This window comes from Panthera pardus, unplaced genomic scaffold (assembly GCF_024362965.1).
Source record: "Panthera pardus isolate Hobbes unplaced genomic scaffold, ASM2436296v1 HiC_scaffold_24, whole genome shotgun sequence".
NCBI classification, from domain to species: domain Eukaryota; kingdom Metazoa; phylum Chordata; class Mammalia; order Carnivora; family Felidae; genus Panthera; species Panthera pardus.
The window spans coordinates 32,338,022-32,355,497 of record NW_026526810.1 but is presented as its reverse complement, the minus strand read 5'-3'; the positions used below and the strand labels follow the sequence as shown (position 1 = coordinate 32,355,497).

General features: G+C 36.0%; 1 protein-coding gene across 5 annotated transcripts in view; it reads right to left on the bottom strand.

Moving 5' to 3' along the window:
• The window catches only part of DPP8 (dipeptidyl peptidase 8), a 66,819-nt gene that overhangs the window by 42,939 nt on the left and 6,404 nt on the right, over positions 1 to 17,476 (bottom strand). For 4 of the 5 annotated variants that reach the window (XM_019441758.2, XM_019441761.2, XM_019441760.2 and 1 more), the window contains one exon: positions 14,016 to 14,128. In XM_019441758.2, coding sequence (XP_019297303.1) covers positions 14,016 to 14,128 — 113 coding nt within the window. Of the gene's footprint in view, positions 1 to 12,332; positions 12,505 to 14,015; positions 14,129 to 17,476 lie in introns of those variants that run through there. The other variant, XM_053888939.1, reaches the window with a different exon arrangement.

Genomic DNA, 17,476 nt, shown 5'->3' with positions numbered 1-17,476 from the left:
TTTAGTGAATATTTAATTACATATATATGTATACATTCGTACCTGTGTGTGTTAGACTCTAAAAGAAAAAAACAGCAAATTCAATGAACATATAGTTTTATTAATTCTGATCTCTTTGTTTTAAATCTCTGTTAAACTGTTTCCATTGAAGCCTAGAGCAATTCTGAGAATATGATCATATTTTAATTTCTCCCTTCCTATTCTCCCTGAATGTCACTGGAGATGGAAACCAATGGAAACCAACTTCCACTTTTAGCCAAGATGGAGTAACAGGGACTAGGCTTATCCTCCCACCTGAAACAACTGAAAAACTGAACAAAATATATGAAATAATGTTTTTAAGACACTGGACATTAGACAACAAAGGACAGTGATCTCTGAGAAATGGGAACCAAATGAGGTGAGCATTACAGTTGTCACAGCTAACTGCTCTGACAGTTTACAGATATTGGCACAAGAAGGGTTAGTCAATGGATCAAAGAAGAAATCACAAAGGAAATCAGAAAATACTTTGAGATAAATGAAAACACTGTATCAAAACTTAAAGCATGCAGCAAAAGCAGTGCTGAGAGGGAAATTTGTAACTCTAAGTATCTGCATTAAAAAAGAGATCTGGGGCACCTGGATGGCTCTTGATTTTGGCCCAGGTCATGATCTCATGTTTTGGGGGATCAAGCCCCGCACTGGACTCTGTGCGGACATCGTGGAGCCTGCTTGCTCTCTCTTTCCCTCTCTCTGCCGCTCCCCTGCTCACATACACATGTGCCCACTCTCTCTAAATAAATAAATAAACATTAAAAAAAATAAACTTAAAAAAAGAGAGAGAGATCGGGGCATCTACTGGCTCAGTAGAGCATGCAACTCTTGATCTCAGGGTTGTAGGTTCAAGCCCCATGTTGGGTAAAGAGTTACTTAACAATAAAATCTTAAAAGAGAGAGACAGAGAGAGAGAGATCTGAAATCAATAACCTATCTTCTACCTTAAGACACTAGAAAGAAAGAGCAAACTAAATCCAAAGCAAGCAGAAGTGAGAAAATATTCTAAAATAAACAGGAAATAAAATACAGAATAGAAAAACAACAAAGCCTAACGAACCAAAAGTTGGTTATTTGAAAAGATCAAATTTAGCTAAAATGAAGAAAGGTCATTTCGAATGATCTTAAAGAGATTAAAAAAAAAGATTATGAGGAAACAATATAAACAATTCTATGCCAACAAATTCAATAATGTAGGTGAAATGACTGAACTCCTAGAAACACAAAGCATCAAAAGTGACTCAAGAAGAAACAGAAAGGGGCGCCTGGGTGGCGCAGTCGGTTAAGCGTCCGACTTCAGCCAGGTCACGATCTCGCGGTCCGTGAGTTTGAGCCCCGCGTCAGGCTCTGGGCTGATGGCTCGGAGCCTGGAGTCTGTTTCCGATTCTATGTCTCCCTCTCTCTCTGCCCCTCCCCCGTTCATGCTCTGTCTCTCTCTGTCCCAAAAATAAAAAAAATAAAAAAAAAAAATAGATTTAAAAAAAAAAAAAAAAGAAGAAACAGAAAATCTGGGAACGCAAGCTGGTGCAGCCACTCTGGAAAACAGTATGGAGGTTCCTCAAAAAACTAAAAATAGAACTACCCTACAACCCAGCAATTGCACTACTAGGCATTTATCCAAGGGATACAGGTGTGCTGTTTCGAAGGGACACATGCACCCCCATGTTTATAGCAGCACTATCCACAATAGCCAAAGTATGGAAAGAGCCCAAATGTCCACTGATGGATGAACGGATAAAGAAGATATGGTATATATATAAAATGGAATATTACTCGGCAATCAAAAAGAATGAAATCTTGCCATTTGCCAACTTTGTGAATGGAACTGGAGGGTATCATGCTAAGTGAAATTAGTCAGAGAAAGACAAAAATCATATGACTTCACTCACACGAGGACTTTTAAGAGACAAAACAGATGAACATAAGGGAAGGGAAACAAAAGTAATATAAAAACAGGGAGGGGGACAAAACAGAAGAGACTCATAAATATGGAGAACAAACTGAGAGTTGATGGAGGGGCTGTGGGAGGGGGGATGGGCTAAATGGGTAAGGGACACTAAAGAATCGACTCCTGAAATCATTGTTGTACTATACGCTAACTAATTTGGATGTAAATTTAAAAAAATAAAAAATAAAATAAAAAAATAAAAATAAGAGAAATAATTAGAAGCAGAAAAAAAAAAAAAAAAAAAGAAAAGAAGAAACAGAAAATCTAAATAGACCTCTAATGAGTACAGATAAGGTCAGGATTCAAAAAACTACCGACAAAAAGCCCAGGACTAGATGGCTTTACTGATGAGTTCTACAGAAAGAATGAATACCCATCCTTCTCAAACTCTTGGACGAAACACTTTCCAACTCATTTAATGAAGTGAGTATTACCCTGACATCAAAACCAGACCAAGACATCACACAAAAAATAAATAAATAAAACTACAGACTAACATGCCCTAGGACTATAGATGCAAAAATCCTCAATAAAATACTGGCAAACTGAATATAGCAGGATATTAAAAGAATTATATATAACCAGGTGGGATTTATCCCAGGAATGTAAGCTTGGTTCAACGTATAAAAACCAATCAATGATATTAATACAATAACAAGGGAAAAAGTGATCTTCTCAACAGACACAGAAAAATCATTTGACAAAAGCTAACACCATTTCATGATAAAAGTGTTCAACAAATTAGGAATAGAAGGGAAATTTTTCAATCTGATAAAGGGCATCTATAAAAAATCCATAGCTAAATCAGTCTCAAAGGGAAAAACCACAAGTTTTCTCCTCAAGATCAGGAAAAAGAAATGATGTCTGCTTTTATCACCACTATTTAACAGGTACTAGAGGTTCTAGCTAAGGTTAGAAAGGAAGAAGAAAAACATCTCTATTTAGAGATGACATGATGTTATATGTGAAAAACCCTAAAACAACCTACAAAAAGTATTAGAGCTAATAAATGACGTCAGCGAAGCTACAGAACACAAGATTGATACACAAATATCAGCTGCATTTCTGTACACTAGTAATGAACAGTATGAACATGAAATTAAGAAAATGACTTCATCAAAGGGGTGCCTGGGTGGCTCAGTGGGTTAAGCCTCAGACTTTGGCTCGGGTCATGAACTCACAGTCTGTGAGTTCGAGCCCCGTGTTGGGCTCTGTGCTGACAGCTCAGAGCCTGACGCCTGCTTCGGATTCTGTGTCTCCCTCTCTCTCTCTCTCTCTGCACTTCTCCCACTCACCCTCTGTCTCTCTCTCAAAAATAAATAAACATTAAAAAATTAAATAAAAAAATAACTTCATCTAAAATATCCTCAAAAAGAATAAAATACTTAGGAATAATTTTAACTGAAGAAGTACAAGCGTAGAACACTATTTAAGTAAAATAAACATCTAAATAAATGGAAAGATATCCCATATCCATGACTGGAAAACTTAAGATTATAAAGATGGCAATATACCCCAAATTAATCTAGAGATTCAAAGACTGCCTATCATATCTGCCTTTTTTCCAGATATAGATGAGCTGATCTTAATAGTATTGATATGGAATTTCAAAGCAATTTTGAAAAAAAGCAACACTGGAGGACTCACGTTTTCAAATTTCAATAGTACAAAGCTACATTAATCAAGCCAGTATGGTGCTGGCATACAAACAGATTTACAGGCCACTGGAATTGAACTGAGAGCCCAGAAATAAGCCTATACATTTATGGTCAATTGAATTTCAACAAAGGTGCTAAGGTGCTAATCAACAAGGGTGCTAAGACCATTCCATCAGGAAAAGAATAGATTTCCATACGAAATGGTAGGGCAACTGGATTCCACATGTAAGAGAATTAATTTGGACCCCTATCTCACACCACATACAAAAAGTTAACTCAAAATGAATCAAAGATCTAAATGTAAGAGCTAAAACTATAAAACTCATATATAAGAGACAAAACTGTGTGAACTTAGATTAAGCAACAGTATTTTAGATACGACATCGGAAGCACAAGGAATCAAAGGAAAAAAAAAAGCACGACTGTACTTTATCAAAACTTAACTGTGCATCAAAGAATGTCTATTAGTTTCCTAGGGCTGCTTTAACAAATTACCACAAATTTAGTGACTGAAAACAACAGAAATTTATTATCTCACAGTTCTGGAGGACAGAAGCCCAAAATTAAGATTTCAGCAGGGTCAGGCTGCCTCCAAAGGTTCTAGGGGAGAATACTTCCTTGCCTCTCCCAGCTTCTGGTGGCTCCAGGGTTCCCTGGCTCATGGCAACATAATTCTAATCTTTTTCTATGTCTTCAGATGGTCTTTACCCTTTGTGTCTGTCTCAAATTTCCCTCTCCTTTGTCATATAAGAATACCAGTTACTGTATTTAGGGCCCACCCTATACCCAGGATTATCTCATCTTGAGATCTTTAATTACATCTGGAAAGACCCTATTTCTAAACAAGGTCACATTCACAGACACCTTTAGGATTTGGACATATCCTTTTGGTGGTGACTATTCAAACAATACAACACTATCAAGAAAATAAACCACAAAAACCCCCAAACAACCTGCATTAAAAAATGGGCTAGGAATTTGAATAGACATTTCTGCAAAAATAGACAAATAGCCAATAAGCACATGAAAAGATGCTCAATATCACTAATCATTAGAGAAATGCAAATCAAAACCACAATGAGATACCACTTCATACTCATTAAGATGACTACTATAAAAAGCCAGAAAATAATAAGTATTGGTGAAGATGTGGAGAAATTGGGACTCTCATACACTATTAGTGGGAATGTAAAATGGCGTAGTAGCTATGGAAAATATTACAGCAATCTCTCAAAAACAAAACAAAACAAAACAAAACAGAGTTATATGATCCAGCAATTCCATTTCTCAGTACATACCTAAAAGAATTAAAAAAGGAACACGAAAGCATATTTGCACACCCATGTTCATAGCAGCATTATTTACGATGGTGAAAAGGTGGAAGCAACCCAAGTGACTATTAATGATGAGTGGATAAATAACACGAGGGGTGTGTGTGTGTGTGTGTGTGTGTGTGTGTGTGTACATACATACATACACAGTGGAATATTATTTGTCTTTAAAAAGGATATTCTGATACAGACTACAACATGGATAAACTTTAAGTACATTATGCTAAGTAAAATAGGTCAGGTACAAACACGGTGTGATTCTATTTATATGAGACACCTAGAGTAATTATACTCCCAGGAACAGAAGGTAGAATGGTGGTTGCCAGTGGCTAGGTGGAAAGGTAATGGGAAGTTATTATTTCATTTGTACTGAGTTACGGTTTTGCAAGATGAAAAGGTTTTATGGATGGATGATGGTGATGGATATACAACAATGTGAATGTACTTAATACCACTTATGTGCACTAATGTACACTTAAAAATGGTTAAAATGGTAAATTTTATATTACACGTATTTCAGTGCAATTTTTTTTGTAATGAAGATGTAAGAACTTCAGATTAAGGTAAATGATGAACAGAAGAAAAAGGAAGTCTCAAAAATGTCTTATCTTCCATAAAGGAGAGACCAAAGCTATTGTGTTTAAATATACAGATCTAAATTAATGATTATAGTACTAAACTCTTGCCAAAGGTAATGATGACTGGTCGCATACTAATTAATGACTACTGCAATTCAAGAAATAAAGCAAAAAGGCAACTCACAGAATGGGAGAAAATGTGTGTAAATCAAATATCTGATAAGTACCTTGTATCCAGAATATATAAAAAAACCTCTTACAACTCAAAATTAGAAAAACCCAATTTAAAATGGGCAAACAACCTGCACAGAGATTTCTTCAAAGAAGATATACAGATGGCCAATAAAGACATGAAAAACTGCTCAACATCACTGATCATTAGGGAAATGCAAATCAAATGACTGAGATACCTCTTCACACTCACTAGGATGGCTATAACCAAAATGACAGATAATAGCAAGTGTTAGTGAGGATGTAGGAAGTTAGAAGCCTCATACGTTACTGGTGGGAATGTAAAATGGTGCGGCTGCTATGGAAAAGCAATTTAATACTTCCTTAAAAGTTTAGACAGTTAGGGGCGCCTGGGTGGCTCAGTTGGTTAAGCGACCGACTTCAGCTCAGGTCAAAAAAAAAAAAAAAAATGTACAAATTTTAGACAGTTACCACATGACCCAGCAATTCTACTCCTAGATATATATACCCAAGAGAACTGAAAACATAAGTCTACAAAAAATCTCATATATGGTAAAAGCAGAATTAGTCATAAAAGCCCAAAAGCTAAAATGACACAGATATCCATAAGCTGATAAATAAAATGTGGTACAGCCATGAAATTAAACATTATTCAGCCACACAAATATTGTTAAATGCTATGATGTGAATGAATCCAGAAAATACTGTGCTGAGTGAAAGAAACCAGTCACAAAGACCCACATATTGTACGATTCCATTGATATGAAATGTCCAGGATAGGCAAATCTATAGAGACTCAAAATAGATGAATAGTTGCCCAGGTCTGCAGGTGAGCAGCTAGGAGGATGGGGAGTAACTGCTGATCGGTTTCCGTTTGGGATGACAAAATATTCCAAAATTAGATTGGGAGGATAGCTGTACAGCTCTGTAAATATACTAAAACCCAGTGAATTCTATACTTGAATGAGTGAATATGGTATGTGGATTATATCTCAATAAAGCTGGTAAAAAAAAAAATTAAAAAATGGAAAAGCACATTCTGTGCTAACACTAGTTAGAAGAAAGCTAGAGTGGTTATATTACTATTAAATTTCAGAGTAAAACATGTTGCTAGAAACAGAGAGTGTCATCTTGTAACAATAAATGAGCCAATTAATCAGGAAGACATAACCATCCTATCCACTTATGTACCTAACAACATAGCTTCGACATATATAAAGCAACAACTAATAAAGCTGCAAGGAGAAATAGTTAAACCTACAATCATGAAATGGAAGTTTCAACATTCTCTCTCAATAACTGATAAAGCAGGGGCGCCTGGGTGGCTCAGTCGGTTGAGCGGCCGACTTCGGCTCAGGTCATGATCTCGCGGTCCGTGAGGGCTGTGGGTTCGAGCCCCACGTCGGGCTCTGTGCTGACAGCTCAGAGCCTGGAGCCTGTTTCGGATTCTGTGTCTCCCTCTCTCTGACCCTCTCCTGTTCATGCTCTGTCTCTCTGTGTCTCAAAAATAAATAAATGTTAAAAAAAATTAAAAAAAAAAAAAATAACTGATAAAGCAAACAGAAAATCAGTAAGGACATAGGAGATGTGAGCAATACAATAAACTAATTGATCCAAGTCGTTTATAAATGCAGTAATAGCAGAACACATATTTTTCTCAAGTAAACACAGAACGTTCACCAAGATAGATCATATTTGAGTCATAAGACAAGACTCAAAAACTAGAAAAGATTCGAGTCATACAAATTATGTTCTCTGAATACCACAGAATTAGATTCGAAAGCAAATCTCTGGAGAATACACAAATACTTGGAAACTAAACAGTACACACCTCAATAACTCATGGGGTAAAGGGAAAATAGGAAGTATTTTGAACTAAATGAAAATGGCAACACAACATATCAAAATATATGGGATGCAGCTACGATGGCACTTACAGGGAAATGTGTAACACTAAATGCCTATTTAGTGAAAAAAAGAAAGGTCTCAAACTAGTAACATCAGCCACTACCTTATGAAACTAGAAGACAAATGAAATTCAAAGTAAGCAGAAATAAAGGAAATAATGAAGATCAGGGGATAAAACAATGAAACAGAAAATAGAAAATGACAGAAAAATTAATGAAACCAAACTGATAAACCCTTAGATTAATTAGAAAAAAAAAAAAAAGAGAGAAGACACAAATTACACAGAATATCAAGAATGAGAGAGGAACATCACCACAGATTCTGCAGACATTAAAAAGATTAGGGAATATTATGAAACTTATGTCAAAACATTCAGTAACACAGGTGAAATAGAAACATTCCTTAAAAAACACAAACAACCAAAGTTCAGTCAAAAAGAAATAGATAACTTGAATAGCACTACATCTAATAAAGAAATTGAATTTGCAGTTAAAAACTTTTCCACAAAGAAAGCTGCAGGTCCAGATGGCTTTACTGGTGAATTCTACCAAACAAATTCTTCTAGCAAATTAAAAAGGAGGAAATGACTTCCAACTTATTCTTGGCCAGCATAACACCATTACCAAAATCATATATAGAAATTACAAGAAAAGGGGCGTCTAGGTGGCTCAGGTTAAGTGTATGACTCTTGATTTCAGCCCCACGTCAGGCTTACATTGTGCTGAGTGTGGAGCCTACTTGGGATTCTCTCCCAATCTCTCTCTCTCTCTCTCTCTCTCTCTCTCTTTCTCTCTGCCCCTCCCCACATGCACTGTCTCTCTCTCTCAAAATAAATAAATAAACACTTAAAAAATTTACAAGGGGGACACCTGGATGGCTCAGTCAGTTAAGCATCCAACTTTGGCTCAGGTCATGATCTCACAGCTTGTGAGTTCAAGCCCCGCATCAGACTCTGTGCTGACAGCTCAGAACCTGGAGCTTGTTTCGGATTCTGTGTTTCCCTCTCTCTCTACCTCTGCCCTATTCACACTCTGTTTCTCTCTTTCAAAAATAAAGATTAAAAAAAAATTTTTAATTACAAGGAAATAACCTGACAGACCAACATCCCTCATGAACATATAAAACAATCTCAAGAAAATTATAGCAAATTAAATCAACAATACTTAAAAAGGATAATAAATCATAACCAAGTGATTATTGATTTAACATTCAATAATCAAATGATGCTTTACCATATTAACAAATAAAAAAGAAAGCCTTATGATCTTTTCAACAAACACAGAATAAAACACTTAACAAAATTCAGTAACTGTCCTTGATAAAAATTCTAAGCAACCTAGAAATATAAGAGTACTTCTCCAGCTACCAAAGGGCATTTATGAAAAACCTACAGCTAATAGGCTTACTGACAAAGGACCGAATGACTCCTCCCCTAAGATTAGGAACACAAGAACATCTGCTTTCACCATTTCTATTCAACTTGGCACTGGAGGAGTTAGCCAGCACAATAAGCCAAGAAAAAGAAACCGAAAGAAATCATATTGGAAAGCAAGAAGTAAAACTGCCAGTGTCTGCAGGCAGTATGACTGTTTATACAGAAAAATCCAGTGGAAGCTACAAAAAACGAATGGAACCAATAAAAGGGTTTAATCAAGGTTACAAGACAAGATCAATACACAAAATCAATTGTATTTCTAAATATTATCAATGAACAACCAGAAACTGAAATTAGAAAATACCATTTACAGTAGAATAAAAAAATCTCTGAAATATTTAAGAGATAAAACTTATCAAAGACTGTACATGACTGGTACCATAGCTGCCTGGGGATAGATGGGTAGGAAGATTACCGAAGGGTACAAGGAAACTTTTGGGGGTAATGACTGAGGTAATGGTTTCACAGGTACATACATATGCCCAAATCTATCAATTGTATACTTTAATATTTGCAGTGTATTACATGTCAATTACGCCTCAATAAAGCTTTAAAAAATGAAATCATGTAAGTACCAGATGAAAACATGGTTGAATTCTTTTATAATTTGAGTGTGGAAAAAAACTGTTCTAACTGTGACAGAAGACACAAATTCTAGAAGCAATAAAATCCAAAAGAAATACAGAAAAGACTGATATATTTTATTATATAAAAATCTGTCACATGACCAACACACACACACACACACACACACACACACACACACACACACACACCAGCGCACCCTACCATAAAGAGAGTAAAATTACAAATGACAACTTGGGGAAAATATTTGCCAACTGTACCACAGGCAAAAGGTTAATATCCTCTTTAAGTAGGTTAAAGACTTCTAAGAATGAAGAAAAAGACCGATCACCCCACAGAAAAGTGGGTTAGAAATATAATAAACAATTTACAGAGAAAGAAATGCAAGTAGCCTTAAACTGTATAAAAAGATGATCGATTTTGCCTGTAACAGAAATGCAAATTAAACTATACTGGGACACTATTTCCATCTAGCAGACTGGCAAAAATCCAAATGTACAACCATATATTTATTGTGTTGGAGAACTACGGGAAAACAGGCACACTTACAAATCTTGCTAGTGGGAATTCGAACGGCACAGTTCCTATGGAGGGAAATTTGGTACTATCTAGAAAATTTACAAAAGAATACACCTTTTGGTCCAGTGATTTTATTTCTAAGAATCTAGCTTAAAGACATACTGGCAAAATTATAAAGAGGTATATGCCCAAGCCATTCCACTGTGATACTATTTATAATAGAACTGGAAATAACTGAAATGTCCACCAATGGGGAACTGGTTGACTATGATTAGTCTGCACAACACAACATACGTAAAAAGAAATAAAAATGATGTACGTATGTATCCCTGTGTAGTGATCTGAAGGATACACTGTTACTTGAAAATTGCAAGGTGGAAAAATGTATATTGGATGTTACTATTTCTCTAAGGGGGGATATGAATGTCTATATACTCACATTGTTTAAAAGGGATAAGCTATTTAGAAACAAAACCGTTATCTAGAAAGAGAGGGAGGGCAACAGATTGGAGGAGACAGGGAGCTTCTCTGAATACATTGTTCTGTGGATTTGAATTTGGAATCCTGTAACTATTTTATACAACAGAATTCAATTAAAAATTAAAGGAATTCCTGGGTCAACTGAGTGGCTCAGTAGATTAAGCGTCCAACTTTGGCTCAGGTCATGATTTCATAGTTTGTGGATTCAAGTCCTGCGTTGGGCTCTGTGCTGACAGCTCAGAGCCTACAGCCTGCTTCAGATTCTGTATCTCCGTCTCTCTTTGCCCCTCCCCCACTTGAGTTCTGTCTGTCTCTCTCTCTCTAAAATAAAGATTAAAAAATTTTTAAAAAGGAATTCCTAACACTTGAAAACAAAATGAAGCAAATGCACCTAACTGGATAGAAGTGGTAACATAACCACACAGAGAAGAACAATTCCAAGTTACTGTTATAAGTAATCATAGTGTTGATTCCTTTATTATCTTGAAACTTGTGTGTGTAATATGGAGTAAAGCAAATGAGTAATATGTTATTTAAACTGTTATTTAGCATCAGAGAAAGGAGATTCATATGTAAAATAAATGAGGTTAAAGAAAAATTCTGTATGTAAAATTCCAATTAGTTACATCAGTCTGACATTGTGGTTTATCTGACTTGATTTGGATACATATTGATACCTACACTTCAAACACACACACACACACACACACACACACACACACACACACACACAGAATGTATATATTCCCTAGTTTGTTCAATAAAAACCCTAGAAACGATGACAAACCCAATAATAATGAGCATTCCTAGTACCCACATCGTAGTCTCCTAATACCAATTTCCTCTAAAGGAACTAGAGCTCCTTGCAGAAATGATGGACTCCAAGCACGCAATAGGCAATGTGTAAGGTGGAAAATCTTCATTATAGCAGCAAGTATCATGCCAAAAGGATTTGACACGTCAAGTTGAAGGGGCTGTCACCAGCCAAAAATAAGACAATTTGCACAGTAAGAATAATAACTGTCAGTGGATCAAAAAACATCAAATAGGTTTACTCTACAAGTTTATGAGGATACACACACACACACACACACACACACACACACACACACACACCAAAAAAACATTCCTCTGAAAAACCTAAGTGATCACCTATGAAGGACTACAGGAAACAAATTATTTGAACAATGATAAATAAGGGGAAAGAATCAAAATTTATTCTGCTTTTCCATTGTTTTTTGAGTTTTTGAATAGCAATTTCTTTTTATAGAAGTATTTCAGTTAATAAATGAAGAAGGAATGATAAAATACCACCATTTTTTAACTCCTCATAAATTAATGGATTTTGGCAATGATCCAAAGGGTGCTATCATCACAAGAAGAGAAATAAAGTTCTATATGCCTCCTGATGGAAGCAAACCTTATCTAAGAAGTATTCTTTTTTTCTAAATTGTGGTAAATTTGCCATCTTAGCTATTTTAAGTGTTTAGTTCAGTAGTGTTAAGTATACTCACATTGCTGTATAACCCATCTCTGAATTTTTCATTTTGCAACACTGAAATTCTATACCCATTAAACAACAAGTCCCCATTTTTCCCTTCCCCCAGCCCCTGGCAACCACCTTCTACTTTCTGTCTCCATGAATTAGACTGCTTTAGGTACCTCATATAAGTGGAATCATATAGTATTTGTCCTTTTGTGACTGGCTTATTTCACTTATTATAACGTCTTCATGGTTCATCGATGCTGTAGCATGTCAGAATTTCCTTCTTTTTTAAGGCTGAATAATATTCCATTGTATGTATATACCACATTTTGTTTATCCATCCATCTGTCCATGGACACTTGGGTTGTTTCCACCTTTTGGCTATTGTGAATAATGCTGCTATGAACATGGGTGTACAAATATCTTTTCGAGACCCTGCTTTCAAAAAAAACCACACCTGGGTCTGATCAAGTTTCTAGATCTAACTACCTATTCATATTTACAGAAAATACTGGGGGCCAAAAAACATATCAAACAGCACCACAGATAAGCAATCAGCAAAACCTTCTTTCTTCAATGGATAAAGTACAATGAGGAAAAAAAGGATAGAGGGAAAACCAATAGATTAAAAGAGACCTATTAATCAATTATTACACGTGAACCTTACTTAGATCTTGATTTGAACAAATCAAGTGTAAAAAAAGAGAAATTTTATTTAAATATCAGGGAAATTTGAACACCAATTGAATATTTCATATGAAAAAAAGATCAGCAGTTTTTAAAGTTATGATAATGATGGTGTGGTAATTTCTAAAAAGAATTTGTATCTTTTAGACACACACTGACTTATTTACGAGTGAAACAACATATCTGGCTCTGCTTCAAAATAATCCAAGAAGTGGGGGTAGGGATTGCAAGGGGAGACTGGTAGGGCTGCAATAAAATGTAAATGGCCAAGATTTGATAATTCTTGATAATTACATACAATTTTACTAGTTTGAAATTTTCCACAATAAAAGTTTAAAATAAAAGTTTGATTTGTTAATTTGCAAACTGTTTCATTAGAAACCTACCATTATTTTGGTTCTTAAAAAAAGGAATTTTTCTGTTTTAAAGAAAAGTCATGAAGTCTATGTAAAAAACAACAATGATATATTTGCAGTCAAAATGATTAGTTATCATAGAAATTATTTTTTTTAATTCCTAAGAATAATATCACATTTAGTTCATTTAACCCAAAATGCTATTTAATAAGGAAATATTCAATGTAAAATAATAAATGAGAACCAAAAGGGCAAACGATCACACCCAAACTATCATCTTGTTCTTGGGATGTTTTCAACTATTTGCTTTTTGTCTAAAGATAAATATTGAGGAAAACAAACAAAAAAACCCCCCTAACAACCCCTAAGCTTTTGATTCTACATAAATTGAATTATACTATTTAGAAATAAAAACTGAACTTCGCGTCCTTACATTAGCACTGTTACTAAGCAGTAAAACTAAAGATTCAATTTAAAAATTTAAACAAAAAGCTTTCTGGAACTATACATTACTGCCTTTATATGAATAACTCCTCCCCCAAAATGTGAGAACTATATAACTAACAAGTTTATAGAAGGGAAAGGTGGTTTAACAGGGAGAAAGTAGTTTTAAAACCTGAATTGTAACATCCCTTAGTTTCAGATGTTGAGAATTAAATGGAATTTAACAGTCATACATTCAAAAATATAAACATGTTTTCATTCTTTTTGATTCACATCTACTTCAAATATAAAACCCCACTTGAATTTCTGCCTCTTAATAAAGGCATCTGAAAATGTACACCAAATCACAGGAATAGCAATGTTTAATCCTACCTGAAAAAGATCCAAAAGAGGCTTCCAAGAGAGCATTAAGACTGCTGCTCTGTTGATGGTTTTGGGAATTTCAGAATAAAACAGTGTATTTTCTCTGTTCTCACCAGACATAGCTATAAAAGAAAATAATCATTTAAAAATCATTTCCAGAAAAAGCAGTCTACTGCAATCGTAGCAGTAAGTACATAAAGCCTTCCACATAATGCGAAGTTTTGCACTCTCTGAGAAGGTTAACAGGTAGGAGATGCACATGCCATTTGCCACGGGAATTTTCTTCAGTAAAACCCAGGCTTCACAGAAGAATGCTCAAGTTTCATTTCAATATTCAGATCCTGGACCCTCTCAAAACAAACGTGAAAGTGTGTAAGACGATGTTAAGGACAAATATCTTTTTAGTTTTTTGAAAATTGTTAAGTCCTCTTACAAGTTGGCAGTAGATTCATGAAATGCAAAAGCACGGAGCTTTGTGGCAACTTCAGGTTACTAAGTTTCTTTTTCGCCTGAATCATTTAAAATTCCTATTTAGGAGCGCCTGTGTGGCTCAGCTAGTTGAGCATCCAACTCTTGATTTCAGCTCAGGTCATGATCTCACGGTTTGTGAGATCAAGCCCCACGGAGGGCTCAGTGCTGGCAGTGCAGAGCCTGCTTGGTATTCTCTCTCTCCCTCTCTCTCTCTCAAAATAAATAAATAAACTTAAAAAAATAAAAATACTTATTGGGGCGCCTGGGTGGCTCAGGTGGTTAGGCGTCTGACTTCAGCTCAGGTCACGATCTCATGGTCCATGAGTTCAAGCCCTACGTCTGGCTCTGTGCTGACAGCTCAGAGCCTAGAGCTGCTTTGGATTCTGTGTCTGTCTCTCTCTCGGCCCCTTCTCTCGCTCACGCTCTGTCTCTCTCTCTCTCTCTCTCTCAAAAATAAATAAAACATTAAAAAACTAAACAAAAAAATAAAAATACTTATTAAAAAAAAATTAGGGGCCAGGGGTTGCCTGGATGGTTCAGTCGGTTAATTTAAGTTTCCGATTTCAGCTCAGGTTATGATCTCGCAGTTCGTGGGTTTGAGCCCCATGTTGGGCTCTGTGCTGACAGCATGGAACCTGGAGCCTGAATCCTTCTTTGGGTTCTGTGTCTCCCTCTCTCCCTGCCTTTTCCCCGCTAATGCTCTGAATAAAAATTTTTTTTCATGTTGATTTATTTTTGAGAGAGAGAGAGAGAGTGCATGCACAAAGAGCCATGAGATCATGACCTGAACCGAAGTCGGACACTTAATTAACCAACTGAGCTACCCAGGTGCCCCTAAAAAATACTTATTTATAAGTATACATAGATCTAACTGAATACTACTTTTTCCTATTATAAATATCCTATAACCATAGTCAGTAATACATTTACATTACTGAAATGTAATACATTTCAGATCTAAGTATACTCATTAAAACAAAACAAAAATCTACTATTTGATTTGCTAAAAATCTCTTTGTTCTTTATTGGGGAAGGATGAAGTAAAGAGGTCTATACTAAGTAGAAGTCAGGTCTATTCTGTGAAATCATGCAGTAACTGAATGGGAATATCACAGCAGTGTGGAATGAGCTACATACAAAAGAGAAGTAATAGAAACACATTATGATTATGAAGATGTGAACCAAAGAAAGTTCAAAGTAAAAACAAATCCCTTCTACCATAAAATGTGCTAGAATGGTATCATTTCCAAAAAATCTAGGGGAGAGTGAAGTAAGAAGAAAATAAAGCACAACAAGAAGACCAAGGAACTCTCAGCTAGAACAGATCCTCAGCCTAGTGTTGTTTTATTTATTTATTTTTTTAATGTTTATTTATGTAAGACAGACACAGAGCATGAGCAGGGGAGGGACAAAGAGAGGAGACACAGAACTTGAGGCAGGCTTCAGGCTCTGAGCTGTCAGCACAGAGCCCAACACCAGGCTTGAACCGACAAGCAGAGCCGTGAGATCACGACCTGAGCCGAAGTAGGACACTTAACCGACCAAGCGATCCAGACGCCCCCTTAGCCTAGTGTTTGTGATAATGGCAGAGGAGGTAGTCTATGGAAGGGCATGGTAACTTCCATGCTAACCCCTGCAAAGGCTGGGGATGAACTCCCAAATATCCATGTCTTCCTTTATTTCTTTATTTTCCTAAACTGTTCTTAAGCTTTCTTAATTTGTACTGTCTTTTGGAATAAAAAGATATCAACTGACATTCACTTTAGAACTTGACTCTGTCTTAAATGTATTCTGTAATTCTAGAGTTACTTTGTTAAAGAATTATCAGAATGGCAGTCACCTATCTATACCATTCATAATTTTATAAAACGTGATCATATCCTCCTTAAGCCTTCTCCTTCTAAGAGTCTTCAGCCCTGGGGCGCCTGGGTGGCTCAGCCGGTTAAGCGTCCGACTTCGGCTCAGGTCATGATCTCGTGGTCTCTGAGTTCAAGCCCTGCATCAGGCTCTGTGCTGACAGCTCAGAGGCTGGAGCCTGCTTCAGATTTTTGTTTCCCTTTCTCTCTGCCCCTCCCCCACTCATGCTGTCTCTCTCTCTCAAAAATAAACATAAAAAAAAAAAGATTTGAGTCTTCAGCCCTCAAATATGAAAAACTTGGTTCTCATCTATTTTCAAATGAGAACCATTCCCCATAATCATTTCAGCTGAACCTCTTGAAACTGTGCCTTGTTCCACGTCTCCCCTGGCTTCATATGTGACCAATAAAAACTTCCAAGGCATTCTAGGTACACACACACCAGTTCCATATAAGCACAAAACAAACTTTTCCCATTGTTTCTCTCCTGATGACACACTAGAACACACTTATGGGTGTTCAAAGTATATTAAAACTTTTAGAACAACGGATGTATATAAAAAAATATTTTAAATTCAGATGAATATAAAAGACTTGAACAAATGAAAAGGCATACAACTTTCTTGAAGAGCTCAAAATTTTGAAGACTGTCAATTTTCCCTAACTTCACCTATAAATGTAACATCAATCCTAAAAGAGTTTAAACAGCATTAGGAAAAAAAAGCTATGTAGGCTATTTTTAAGTGTTCATAGAAAAACAAGCAAACAAAAATAGCCAAAACAAATATGAAAGAGAGTGATGAAAGGTGACTAGTGCTACCAAACAGGAAAACATATAGAGCTATGATAACAATAATAGTAATACTATGCTGCACTCGATCTGAGGGAGCAATGGAACAAAACAGAAAGTCCAAAATATATACAGATTTTAAATGACATAATCCTGGAGTTGGGAGAGCCTAATTTTTTCTTTTTATGTTTATTTATTTTTGAAAGAGAGAGAGAGCGCATGCACAAGTGGGGAAGGGCAGAGAGAGAGAGAGACACAGAACCCAAAGCAGGCTCCAAGCTTTGAGCTGTCAGCACACAGCCTGACATGGGGCTTGAGCCCACAAACTGTGAGATCATGACCTGAGCCGAAGT